Consider the following 13,686-nt stretch of genomic DNA (forward strand, 5'->3'; position numbering starts at 1 on the left):
TGCCATGTTTAATCTGTTTTAAAGTAAGATTTTAATTGGTTTAATTCTATTGTTAAAAATATTGTATAAAATTACTTTTGGGCTTTGTGTATAAGGTGTCTATGGAACACAGATAATTTTGTGAGATATCTCCATGATAGCTCATTATGAACATATATACAAATACAGGTATTCCAAAATACAGAAGAAAATGCAAAACACCCCTGAGCCCAAACATCTTGAATAAGGGATACTGTAGATAACTCCCTACACAGCCATTTAAACCCACTGAGTGATCTTGGGTGAGTCACACTCTCTCAGCCACAGAAGGCAATGGCAACCCCCCTCCCAAACAAATCTTGCTGAGAAGAAACGATGATAGGGTCACCTTTCCATAAGTTGGAAACAACATGAAGACACACAACAACCATTGAATTAAAGTGATGGAGGGATGGCTAACCACCAACTCTGATCCTAAGCAAAATCACTATCTTCTAAAATATGCATGCAGCTAAAATAAAGCTGCCATTTTAAAATAAACCTTTCATTTAGATAAATTTGCAGTCATAGTAACAGCAGAATAAGTAAACATTATATCTTGCAGTTAATTCATTTTATATAAAAATGGGACTCATATGAACTGACTAATAAAAATAGAATTCTAAAACTTTTTACATCCATCATTCTAATGACTAGCAAGGAGTGGGTTATGAATGTCCAAAGGAAGAGGAACAGTCCAAGAAGTGAACTTTCAGGTTCCCTGGTTTGATCAAGAGGATCTGCAAGCTGAGCTAAAAGGATTCAAGTGCTTCACCATCAAGAAAGCTTGAGCAGAGTGGGGGAGGAAACCGGCTAGATTCAGTTTTCAACTCAGCATTTATAGAAAGCCTGTATCCTTGCTATGGTAACCATTGAGGCTCAGTCCCACATTTTCAGATTTGTTTTCAACAACAGTTTAAGTATTTCTTGTAAACTGGAAGTTAAATTGAAGTTATTTTAGGAGAATTTTCAGATTTGATTTTTAAACTGACATTATGCCTAGCTCTACACATGTAGTAGCACTGATTTAGCATAGACACCAAGATAGTGTAAGCACCATGAAATAGAGAGGAAGCCATGTCAATCTTTGCAATGAATGTGTGTCTTGGCAAGCGAGTGGGAGTGGGAAGATGGAACGGGGTGAATGAAAACTCCAGTGCTGACTATGTACAAATGGAGGGGGAAATCGTTTAGCCAACAAAGATGTATTTATTTTTAAATCCAGTTAGAAATCCTGTAGTGTCAGGGAAGCCTTGTTGGTTTGCCAGCATTTTTAATAAAGCTACATTTGACACAAAATGCCAGCACTACAAAACAAGGCAAAATCTCGGGCACTGGAATTGTTGGACTGGAAGCCATTAACTCCTTGGCTTTTGATGTGAGGAGAAGACTCATATGCTGCCTTGACTTTACTGTCCAGGAAAGGTAGGATATAAATGTGACTGATAATATTAAAATGAACATAAAGTTGGGCTTTAGCTTTTACCTGTTTTAGCATTTTTGTAAGCCACTTTGGATACTTATGCTAGGAAAAGGGTAGGATATTAAATAAATAAATACTTTCCAGTTGGTTTTGTTTTTCTAAATAAATGGCACCTTGTAGAACTGCCACACATCAGTTATATGAATAACATCATCATCGTTATATTTATATGCCACTTTCCTCCCCAAAATTAGAGCTCAAAGCAGCTTACAGAGGTTCACAGTGAAGACTGAAGACTGGCCTTTTTCTTCCTCAGCTGAGTGCACCAGAGGCTGAGCCCATCATTGCCTTCCAAGAGCAAGAAGTAAGAGGCTGTGAAATAGGCATGGCTGTTGCACTGAAGCTCAAAGAAAGCTCTGGCAACCAGGGTGTGGGGTGAACAGGAGAGTGTTGGGCCTGGGTGGCACCACAGGCTGCATGTCACAGGCAGCCCTTGCTTCTTCACTGGGATTGGAATAAGATTAAAGTTTGGGGGGGGGGGCGGTGTCAGGAAAGGCAAAGCCTGTAGCCAAATCAGGAAAGCAACAGACAATCTATCACTACAACACTATGATACTATCATGTCTTACATTTCAGGAGGGGTGTGTGTGTATGAGAGAGAGAGAGAGAGAGAGAGAGAGAGAGAGAGAGAGAGAATGAAAAAGGCAGTCCCAAATACTGTGTATGATATAGTTTTAGGACAAATAGATGCTGTAATCCTAAATGTCTGGCCTTACCATCAACTGAACTGACATTAAACAGCATCAGCAAAAGACCTGAATAGTAGCAACCCTATTCTCAAAAATCACTTTACGCTAGTAAAATACCATTTGGTGTCAGCACTCACGTCACTATCAATAGGATGTTTTTTACTAATGTTTATGGACCTTTAATATAAGATGGAAGCAAAGGGAAAGGGAAAGCCCTAAAAGTACCACTCTTCCTATGCCAGTTGGTTAATAAAAAAGCTATATTCATATATTGGTGAGGGGAGGACAATTGCTCTAGAGAAAGGATAGCCAGACTACAGCCCTGTGGCTCCATGACTGTATTATTATTATTATTATTATTATTATTATTATTATTATTATTATTAAACATAACTTGCCATAACTCAGTTCATCAAGTCATTGTGTTTCAAATTGGCTTGTTCCCATAATACACAGACTACATTGACTTTTGTAATAATTTAGAAGCAAGCTTTCCAGATTATACATTTGTCCTGTTCAGGTGTTCTCTTTAACACAGGAGTGGGTAAAATGCAGCCCTCAGGCTGCATACAGCCTCCAGAGCCATTTTCATGGCCCTTTGGGGAACTGTTTTCCTCCAAAATATCCCCCAAAGCACTCCAGGGGTGTGAAGGGCATGTCTACCATGTTTTGAACTGCCAGGCCACCCAATGTTAAACAACATTATTGGAATTTTTTGAACATTTCCAGTTGTTTGAGGAAGCATTTCCTCATGTTCTGGCACACCCTGGGACAATTTAGGCCCAAGAGAAGCCTTTTTTGAGACAGGAAGCGAACAGAACGTGACTGCCACTCACTTTCTGCTGTTAAACAAAGGCTTCTCCTGTGCCTAAACTGTCCCAAGGAGTCCCAACATACCCCTCCCCAAATCCTCCTCTTGTCCACTAGAGGATATGTGGGAATACATACATGCATATATATATATACACATGCATATTGCCCTCTGGGATCTCTTGGCAGTGCAATGCAGCCCCTTGCCCTCCTACAGTTGCTCACCCCTGTTCAGTGTGTGAACATCTAACCACATCTGGATACTCAGGGTCATTGGAGTGGGCTTGTGTGTCACTGATATCTTCATCCCAATTTTTAGTCCTAAAATTTAAGAAGTCCAGGCAAACACCAGAAGAGATTTTGCACTACACACAGAAATCAACTGAGCTGTAGTTTATGACAACTCAAGTAAAAACCAAATCATCTTCCAAATTCTAAACTGGTTTATTTTGTAGATACACTGTTTAAGTGTGTCTACTTGCAAGTCTGGTTTGCAATACCAAATAGCACAGAAATGTTCCCACCATTAAAGGAACTGATTTTTATTGTATTTTTTAAAGGCTGGGGGATTTGATAACACTTTGTAGTCCCATTGATTTCCATTGGATAATTGTAAAACCACACTGATTTGATTTGTTACTCTGGGGAATCAATGCTACTTGAAGATGCCAAATGTTGGTTGGATCATGTCTTTGTTCTGTTTCTTCCACTGGAGGATGGGAGGGGGAGCATTTCTGTGGAGCCTAATTTATCAACCTGATTTGCACATAATAAGTCAAACGATATGCACTGTCTCAGGACCTAGGCTAGAAACAAAAAAATATCCAACATTTAACAGAATCCAAAGAAAGAAATTGGCTTAGAACCTAACTCCTCTTTACATTCATGGATGATAACAGGGATCAGATTCAAGGAACAGAATTCACCAATACCCCATACCTCTGCAATAACCCCCTCCCAAATTTGCTCTTGAGGTCTGAGGGATCCTTGAAAATTTGTGGGGATGGTTGCAGATGACCATTTACAAGTTCATGCAAATGTACCTGTAAAAATGTTCGAAGTACAAAACTAGGTCAAATATTTCCTTAGATAGGTATCACTACCCAGATATTAAAAATCATTGAGTTAGATCTAGAGATGTGTTACTGGAAGAAATTTTACCAGTAGCGTTGTGCCATGAACTGTTCTGCAAGAGCCAACAGAAGACTCACATGATATTGAGTGAGAGCTTGTGCAGGCCACTGCACCATGTCATAAAACCAGCTGTTTTTAAAGCATGGTGAACTGCTTATGAGAGAAACGTGGGCAGAATTTGCCCTATCCCCTTTTCACTCTGTAAACAAAACAGGCTCACAGTGCAATCCTAAGGAAGTGATGGAGAGACAAAGTCCAAAGTACTAGACAGAAGGGATGTGTGTGGAATAGACTTACTTGATTTCCAGACGTGTTTATATAAAAACAACTATATCCTACTCCAGTTGGCTCCAAGCTCACTTGGAGTATGTGTGTCATTTCTGGGGCTTCCATTATATTTATATGGTGGTATGCTTGAATCCAGTCGATTCAAGACTGCCTCTCTCACTTGAATCATTCCCTGCCCCAGGATGCTTATTTACAAGGTCTTCTGCTCGCTTCTGCTTGCTACAGCTAGTGGGAACACTAAATAAATTTACACCTGTGGAAGGAACTGGGTCATTTGGACTTGCATCAGCCTGTGTGCCAGTGAAAAAAGTCCTCTTCCCTGTTGTAACTGCAGCTAAGTGGCTAAGAGGGGTTAGGATTGTACTGGTAAAATATAATTTAGTACTAATTTCTTTCTATAGTTTTACATAGAAGAATAGACAGAGCAGGAATAAGAACAGGTTAGGACTTCGTTACAGGCTTGGTAAGTAGCCTATTAAAAATCAATAAACGGTCTTCACTATAAATCTTTATGCATTTGTATAGTAACACTTAAATGTACAGTAAGCGTTCCTGATAAATTGGTGTGCAGTAAATGCTTTATAAGGTCAGTGTATCAGCCAATAGGTTATTGATGAAATTAGCCAATAAAATCTTGAAAGACCTTTGAGTTAAAAACTTGGAGAACTATGTCATAAAAATACAGTCAGACAGTTACTACATAGGCATGCAAACCAAGGCAATACCAGATGATTTCATTCAGTTTAGCTCAGTTTAAAAACTAGATGTACTATAACATAACAGAATTATTTTATATTATGAAAAATAGAAGTAGGGTGGGTGCATCAGAATTATCTAGTTGTATATCTGGTAATAATTAAGTCACCCACAATTTGCTTATGTGAATGAGGTATGATACTTCAGAGAAATTTTTTACTCTTCATCTCTGAAAGATTAATTCAATTATACACTGATCAGCAGCATGCCTGTTACAGGTTGTCAGACTACATGTTTAAATCCCTGGAAGTTGACTGGATACTTCATTCATTGAATCTTCAATCTCATCACATCTACAATGATAGCAGCAGATCTGCAAGTTATCTAGTACTTTGGAATTAATATGAAATTGCCAATCATGGCCATTAATATATATTAAAAGTATGAATACATATTCAGACAAATAATGCAAAGCAAAGCATCTTTAAAGATGTTTCTTATCATAGCAAATTAAATAATATTTTTAAAGAGCAAGATGATAATGTACTTTCCATAAAATGCAAATAATCTGAAAGCATACAACAATAAAACTTTAACTACTACATGAATTTAAATGTAGAACATATAGTTTTTCAAGTTGTTTTTAAAGTCCACAAATGATCATTATGCACATAACTGAAATTTCCCTACAGTGTGTTTGTGCCTATTGCTACTGCATTAAGGATGGATTGATCATGATATATTGGGTTAACTGAATGGTAATCCCACTGCAAGATATTTGGCAAGGAGAAGTTTAGAATTAATTTAAATAGTCTGCTTCGTGATCACATTCTAGTTTATTATCTCTCCTGAGCAAAAAATCTTCAGGAGAAGGGAAGTGACAAAAAAGAAATTACTGTAGTACAATATTGTTCTTGTTGCCCTGTGCCTCCACATCATTTTTGCTTATGTCGACCCTATAGTGAACCTATCATTGGATTTTCTTGTCAAGTTTCATCAGAGGGAGTTTGCCACTGCCCTGAGGCTGAGAGAGTATGGCATGCCCAAGGTCACCCAGTGGGTTTTTATGAGCAAATGGGGAATCAAACGATATTAGCAACCAGGAAACAGATGCTAGAGTAACGTTCAGAACAGAAATGTTGTAAATGAGGGGAAAGTATTATTGTTGCCACAAAGAACAATCTCCATACAGCTTTAAGGCTTCTGAAGGACATGGACAGAAGTGGTGGGATGAAAAGGCAGAACATAAATGTTGTTTGGAATTATGTTCCATTTTCTTTATTAAGAGTAATACAGAAACTATGAATTCACCAACTCATTTCAGTAGTACTTTTTCCAAATAAGGATGTTTAAACTCAGTGTGAAATTATTATAATCAATCTGTTGAATGAGTTTTGGATTTCTAACCATAGAAATGCACAAACGAGCAAAGGAATCCCATCCCATCCTTTTTCCTTCAGAAGTCCAAACATGGTGGCTTCAAAATACCTGACATCCTGCCAGGCTTGTGCTGGCAGGGTCAGAATGGTGGAAGAACACCATGCTTGCCATCTTTCTCTGCACCGACTCCAGTTCATACCTCAGTATAATTGTAAAAGTGGCTTGAGAATCAGCTCATGAGGAAGAAGGCAACTGGCTACATGTTTTTATTGTATTCTGCCCTGAAAGGTTTTGAAATGGCCCTTGTGGTCTCTTCCAACTCTTCTATTCTATGATTCTATGAAATAGGATGGAATATAAGTATTTGAATAACAATATAAATAAAATAGAAATAAATGTATGACCCAACTTTGCCTGGTACTGAGCTGATTAACTGAATCATAAATTCTCCATTCAAGATTTTTTATACATAGCCAAACTGCAAAATGGTTTTCACAGATTTTTGCCTCCTATGAAATGCCAGATCAGGAACACTCAATATTTGAACATAATAACAACAACAACAACAACAATAATAATAATAATAATAATAATAATAATAATGTTTATTTATATACCGCCTTTCCAAAGGATCAAGGCGGTTTACAAAAATGCAAAAACAATTACATAACATATACACAACTAAAAATACATCCCCTTACCTAAAGTAAAATACCAACATCAAAATATAGTTAAATTAATTACATTAAAATGTATTAAAATATTCCCTCCCCTACCAGCCAAAAGCTCCCTTGCTCCCCCTGAAGTTGTTCCCTCAAAGGGGCAACCCATCTTTGCTGTCACCCCAGCCCACCACAGCATGCACCCAGCCTTTATCCCCTTCCCAAGGGGAACAGGTGTTCCTGGGGCCTGATCCTGGCCAGAAGCAGTCTGATGCCACCAGGTGAGATGGAGCATGCAGGTAGCATGACCTCTCTTAATGTCATCCATAAATCCTACTATAGAAAAGCTACTGTTGTGGTGACAATTTCAATGGATTTCTGTTCTAAAAAGATGAAGTCTCAACGAGTACCATACCTAACAACAAATCCCAACAGCAGAAATCTTTCCTAAAAAGCCACAAGTCTTTTGACAACTGGCCACATCGAACAATCAAATATTTTCACAGTAAAAGCTTGCATCCTCAGGAGCATCAGAGAAGCACAGAGCATCATTAAGAGCATCAGAGAAGCACAGAGGCTAGAACACATGATAGCCAATCTTGTGGCAACGTCTCCCAAATTCAGTCCCAAAAACTAGCAACACGTTTTCAAACTTCAGTAACTTCGGCACAAACTGTTGGAAGTGGAATCACCAAGACTGCTACCATCAGATTTGCCCTTCAGTTAATCCACACTGATATGTTCATTCCAGTAACAAAGCCCTGAAAGAGTTGTGTTTTATTATATGTGACAGGGAGGAAGTGATGAAGTGGGTAATCTGTTGACTTTGTCTGACATCATAGCCATTTCTCAGGGTACTTCTTGAGAGAGAACATAAGCCTGATTCTCTACTGTCCATGAGCACCACAGAAGCAGAAAACTGCACTGAAATGGAGAACACTGTTGATAAGTACACTACTGAACACTATTTGATGAGTACACTATGAGCTGGAGTAGGAGGTATTGACAACATGGCATTCTGTGTAAATAACCAATAAGCTCTGAAAATCCATTACTGAACACAGAGCAGGTGTCAGTGGTTGGGATGGAGGAGGCCTTAAAATACATAGACATGAGATAAACCATGAAAATTATGAGAAAGACCATTGTTCCATGAACTGGCTATGACACAATGCTATCTTTATCAGTACATGATTGTATTTTTGGCACCTCCAGGTACAATGCATAAGGGACTGGGCCCTAAAGGGCCAAACTACAGTGTGATACCTGATTTGTGACCTAATTTCACTATAAGCAATTTCCCATATTCTGCTCAAACTGTGATCTGCCATTGAGTCTCATTCATTTATGTGAAGGCAGATGGAAAAGAGGCCATGGCAACCCCAGGTGATTCCGAAATGTAGTCTGTTGCTATGCTTAAATAAGTTTTCAGTTCCTGAGCACCTTGAATAATTCACTATGAACTGTATCAGTGAAATTTCTGTGTAAAGTGACTGATTACATTTACTTGGCATTGAGAATGACTTAGCAACCCTGAGAGAAAAAAGAGAGAGAGAGATGACTCTCAGACAAACAGTATTCCATCTCTTACTTCCTCCTGGTGTCAAATTTAAAAAGAAAATTTGTGGGGGAAATGCATAACTTGTGAGTGTGGAAACAACTGGCACAATGCCCTATCGTAAATTCCTCTTCAATCATTACCTTGTATGAAAGATAAGAAATTCAGTTCAGTTGCTTCTCTCACCTGTTTAGAACATCTAAGCCATGGCAGAGATACACCCAAACTAGTCAGATTACCGTGTTTCAGTTTAGTGAATTAACATCTTTGATTCTGTGTGAGATGACTGTGGAATTGTTATGCATACATTTCCACAACTGGAGCAAATATTTCCAGTATCAAGACACCACAGATCAACATTTGTACAATTTATGATATGAAGGCAAGCCAAGGCTACAAGGTTTCATAAAATAAATTGGCACAGTAAATAAATTAATTACTAAGCATTGCAAGATCCGGTTGTGTGCTTCTGCTTCTTGAAGCCTCTTTGAGCCATCAGACTTCCCCTGAATGGGAAAGAGGGGACTTGCGTTAACTCCCCCTTTCACTTACAGTCATCAACCTTTATGCTTTTGGGGAAAGAGAATCTGCCAACCCTCTGCAGAAGAGTTGAGGGGCAAAGGAGACTGCAGCTGGAGGGGGGGGGGAGATTGGTTAAGATCACTGACATGCAATAGCATACAAACCAAATTTTTTGACTGAAGATTTAAAATGTTGCAGTGCAATTAAACACTGAGGTTATTTACAGGCAAGGACATGGACGACTTCCTCCACACTATGCCACATTTCAGCAATGGTGACATAAGCAATGCACTTCCACCTGTTTATCATCAAAAGAGAGTGTATTATTCTGCTCTGTGTTCCCTCAATTACTATCACGTTAAGTACCACAAGTAGCCAAGGCCACCATCTTTAGCATCCTTCTGAGGGCTCTTTCCACAGTTATAAACACCATGACTCCACTTTAACTGCCATGACTTCATCCCATGGCATTTTGGTCCTTGTAGTTTAGAGAAAAGCATTTGAAATTCTCAGCCAGGGAGCTCCTCTAGTGCCTCACCCCTACAAATCCCAGGATGAAGCCATGACAGTTAAAGTGGAATAACAGTGCTATAGTTGTGTGATATGAAAGAAGTAGCAACCCTCATAAAGTTGGCTTGGATGCTAAGACTCCATAACTGATTTTCTCTGAATGGTATATGTTAAAACTTGTTAAACCGCACAAACCTTACAAATAAAGGCACATAACGAATATCAACCAATAACATAAAAAGCAGATCTAAAAGTTTTTTAAAAAATTTCAAGATCCATGCAAAAAGCTTCTAAAGGTCCCAAAGAAAAGCCTTTGAGTGAACTGAGAAAAAAAAATTCTGGTGTGTAAAAGAATGTAAAGTAGGTACCAACCAAGCCTCTCTGGGAAAGACATTCAATTACTGGGGTGTTATCACAGAATAGACCACCTTCTGTATTCTTGACTGATAAAGCAAATAGAAACTACACAACTGAGATCAAAATAGTTAACAGGCCAATAATTTCAACAATCTCATTCAAACATTCATTTACTGAAGTACAAAAAGTTCTCACCATCATCCCATTCTTTGGCACGGAAATAACCTTAAGTAGATAATGAACCACATATTTCAAGAACCAAAAAATCCATGACATATCCTCCTAGATAAGCAAAAATCAACTTTCTTCTTAACACCTCTTTTACATAACAACATGTTTATCAATGATTTTAGTATTGGCAGGGAATCTGACTGAGGGAGGTCTATTCTGCAAGTGGGAGCACACAGCTGCATATAACCCTTTGACATGAGATATTAATTGCAAATAGAATACTGTACTAAAAGGTATACACATTCCTATTTTTCTCTCATCATATGTGTGCACCAGTCAGACTATGTATCCTTACTTATGAAATAGCATAAATATTTGTCATAAAGACATTCCTAAATTAAGAAGTATGCAAGGCATAAAATTAATCTTATTCCTTATAGCCACCATACAGCACACAAGAAACTAAATTTGAATCAGAAATAATTGAGTACACACACTTCTTGAGTGTCAAGTCATTTGAATAGTTTACATATACATCAAAAATCTTTTTATCTGATATACAGCTCTATGGAATAATAATTCCCTCAGGGATGAGGAATGACTAAAGATACAAAATCTCTACCTGTGACTCTCTTTCACTTATGGAAACCATAACTGCTGAATACATGTCTGTGTGATCACAACCATGACATTACAGGGACATATTTTCCCATCTGTACAATGGATGTAATCATAACTTGTTTCACTGAATTTGTAAGAAAATATTGCACATGAAGGTAAAACTTGCCTTATGCCTGGGTGGGCTTATAAAATAAAACTAATTCAATTTATTTTAAATATTCCTTTTATCTTTAACCCAAACACTGGGTCCGAGACATAGAGACAAGTAAAAGAAACGAGGGAGATCAGAAGGGAGGCTGGAAACTGTCTCAACCAATATTGTCATCATTTATTTTTGTAATACACGTCAGAAAAACAAATTACGGAAGAGAGCTTTTCCTACACTAATAAAATACAACCGTATAAAATTTCTCTGGGAAATAAGGTCCTCTGTGTTCAACAGGGTTTACTCCATCCCAAGCACATTATATTATATGCAACTATTACAACGATTACATCTAGATTAGAAACCAGCTAAAGAATTGTTATCTACTTTTATAGTTATACAAACTATTGTTGATTATGTCTCAAGAGAGGACAAAAGAGGATAAAAAAGCATTTCGAGCAGTCATCCTAAATGTAAATTTACAGCGTTTTATAAATAAAAGTTAATCATCATCATCATCATCATCATCATCATCATCCTCACTTATTCTAGAGATTTTCAGTCAGTTCTTTTATAGCTATGATCCCTTCTCTATACAAACTATGCATCCAGTCTGCTAAGACCAAACTAGCCTTTTAAATCAGATATTTAAAAACAAAAACAAAAAAGCAATGCTGGGGGAATCTGCCACATTCTCCAAGAGAAAGGCTAACACTACAAAATGTTAATCCTGTAGTTATCCTCATATGGATAAAGCACAAACATTCATTATATATGTTTGCAACTAGATACCCTCAATCTTAAAACCACATACACAGAATTAAATGGGTCTGTATACTTTTTACTCTATGGCTACTTTAATCACTACCTTTCGGGGTATAAAGTCAATCTAATTCAAATCCTAGCTGCTTGTTCCAAAGGCTTCGATAATCCAGAGGTAAAAATAGAAAGTTTGAAACACCCAAGTACACACACACACAAATGCCACAATTCAGTACAATGTATCCGTTTTCCCCACCACTATTGCTATAAAGTTTTTAAAAATAACATATCCCTTTAAGGCATGATATACAGTATATATATATGGATGGCAGTAGCCCTTCCTTGCCATTTGGCCTCCTCATTCTGTGTCCTTAAGGGAACAGCAGCCACGTGTTTTGGTACAAAACCACAAATAACACTACTTCGAGGCATCATATCCAAACCATGTGAGCTGTTTTCATTTCCTTATCACAACTAAACAGTTACGATTCTGAGCAGAACGTGATCATTTTCTTTTTAAAGAAAACAACCACAACCCTGTAATAAGTGTCTAATTTCTGAGTATTTTTTTAAAAGGGGTACTAATCCTGTTCAAAAACACTAAAAATGACCAAGCAGCCCCATTGTGTTTACGAATGGCTTTCAGGCTGCATCCACACTGGAGAGATAACCCGGTTTGGCACCCCTTTAACTTGTTGTCTGGCTCTTCGCCCCACAACAAACTCCAACTCCCAGAATTCCATAGCCTTGAGTCAAGAAAAGAGTTAAAGCGGTGCCAAACCGGGTTATCTCTCCAGTGTGGATGCAGCCAAAGCCCTGCAGAGCCAAACAACCCAAACCGGTGCTTACTTGGTGTACAAAGACATCCACTGGAGACTCCAAGGGGCTTCCCTCGCGGCGCAGCATGGAGATAAATCCGAAGCCCATGCGCACGTTGAACCACTTGCAATGGCCTGCTCCGTGCAAAACCTGGGATCCTTCCAACTCTTCCTCCTCTTCTTCCTCTTCCTCTTCCTCTTCCTCCTCCTCTTCTTCTTCTTGTTCTGGCAGTTTTCCGGGCTCATCTCCACCTTTCCGCGCCCCGGCTGATCGGGCGGAAAACAACAACAACAGCAACAAGACAGACAAATACACAAAGCGTTACATTGGAGCAACCTCTCTTGGCAGTGGCACAAGAACGCTTGCAAACAACCCAGGCAAGGCACGTACAAAAGCATTACGAAATCGGCCTCTTTCTTCCTGCTCTGAACCTCAACACAACACAACAACAACAGGGCAATAACACACCGACAGCGTGGCCCTTAAAGAAAGGAATGTGTGTGTGTATATACATATTCATATATATATATGTATGTTATGTATATATACACGCACATTGCAATGTTTCAGGGCATGGAAGTGAAAGCAGCCTCTGCTCTGAGTCCGGCTGCTCTTTCACACTCACACTCACACACCCCTTGCACACACTCTCACACTCCCTCCCTGCCCCTCCCCTCCCGAGCAGCTCCTCCACCTCTTTGGGGTGCTGTACATACGTGGGGTGCTGCCCTCTTTTAGCTCCATCTCTGAGCCACCTAAACCACCCCAGAGAGCGATACTTTACTTGGGTACTGCTGGTTGAGCACCGATCCCATCCCTCCCCAGAGGAATTCGCAGGCGACTGACTGAGCCTTTGGCTGCCCAGGCCAAGAGGGAGGGGAGGGGAGGGGAGGGGGGAGGAGGAGGAGGGAGGGGAAAGAGCAGCAGCAGCAGGAGGAGGAGGAGGAGGAGGAGGAGGAAGGGGCGACCCAGCCACTGGGAGTTGGGGGGAGAAGAAGGGAAGGGAAGGAGAGGAGCCCGTTGCTCAACTACTCCTTGGAACTGGCCAGGCAGCAGCAGAA

At 39.2% G+C, this 13,686-nt stretch overlaps 1 protein-coding gene across 2 annotated transcripts in view; it reads right to left on the reverse strand.

Moving 5' to 3' along the window:
* Nucleotides 1-13,477, reverse strand: part of LIN28B (lin-28 homolog B) — an 81,939-nt gene extending 68,462 nt beyond the window's left edge. The window contains exons 1-2 of one of the 2 annotated variants that reach the window (XM_042438080.1): nucleotides 13,410-13,477; nucleotides 12,656-12,891 (exon numbers count right to left, since the gene is read on the reverse strand). In XM_042438080.1, the coding sequence (XP_042294014.1) occupies nucleotides 12,656-12,891; nucleotides 13,410-13,440 (267 nt within the window). In that variant the 5' untranslated portion in view covers nucleotides 13,441-13,477. Of the gene's footprint in view, nucleotides 1-12,655; nucleotides 12,892-13,341 lie in introns of both variants that reach the window. The other variant, XM_042438088.1, reaches the window with a different exon arrangement.
* Nucleotides 13,478-13,686: the final 209 nt, after the last annotated feature.

This window comes from Sceloporus undulatus, chromosome 1, assembly GCF_019175285.1.
Source record: "Sceloporus undulatus isolate JIND9_A2432 ecotype Alabama chromosome 1, SceUnd_v1.1, whole genome shotgun sequence".
Classification (NCBI taxonomy): Eukaryota; Metazoa; Chordata; class Lepidosauria; order Squamata; family Phrynosomatidae; genus Sceloporus; species Sceloporus undulatus.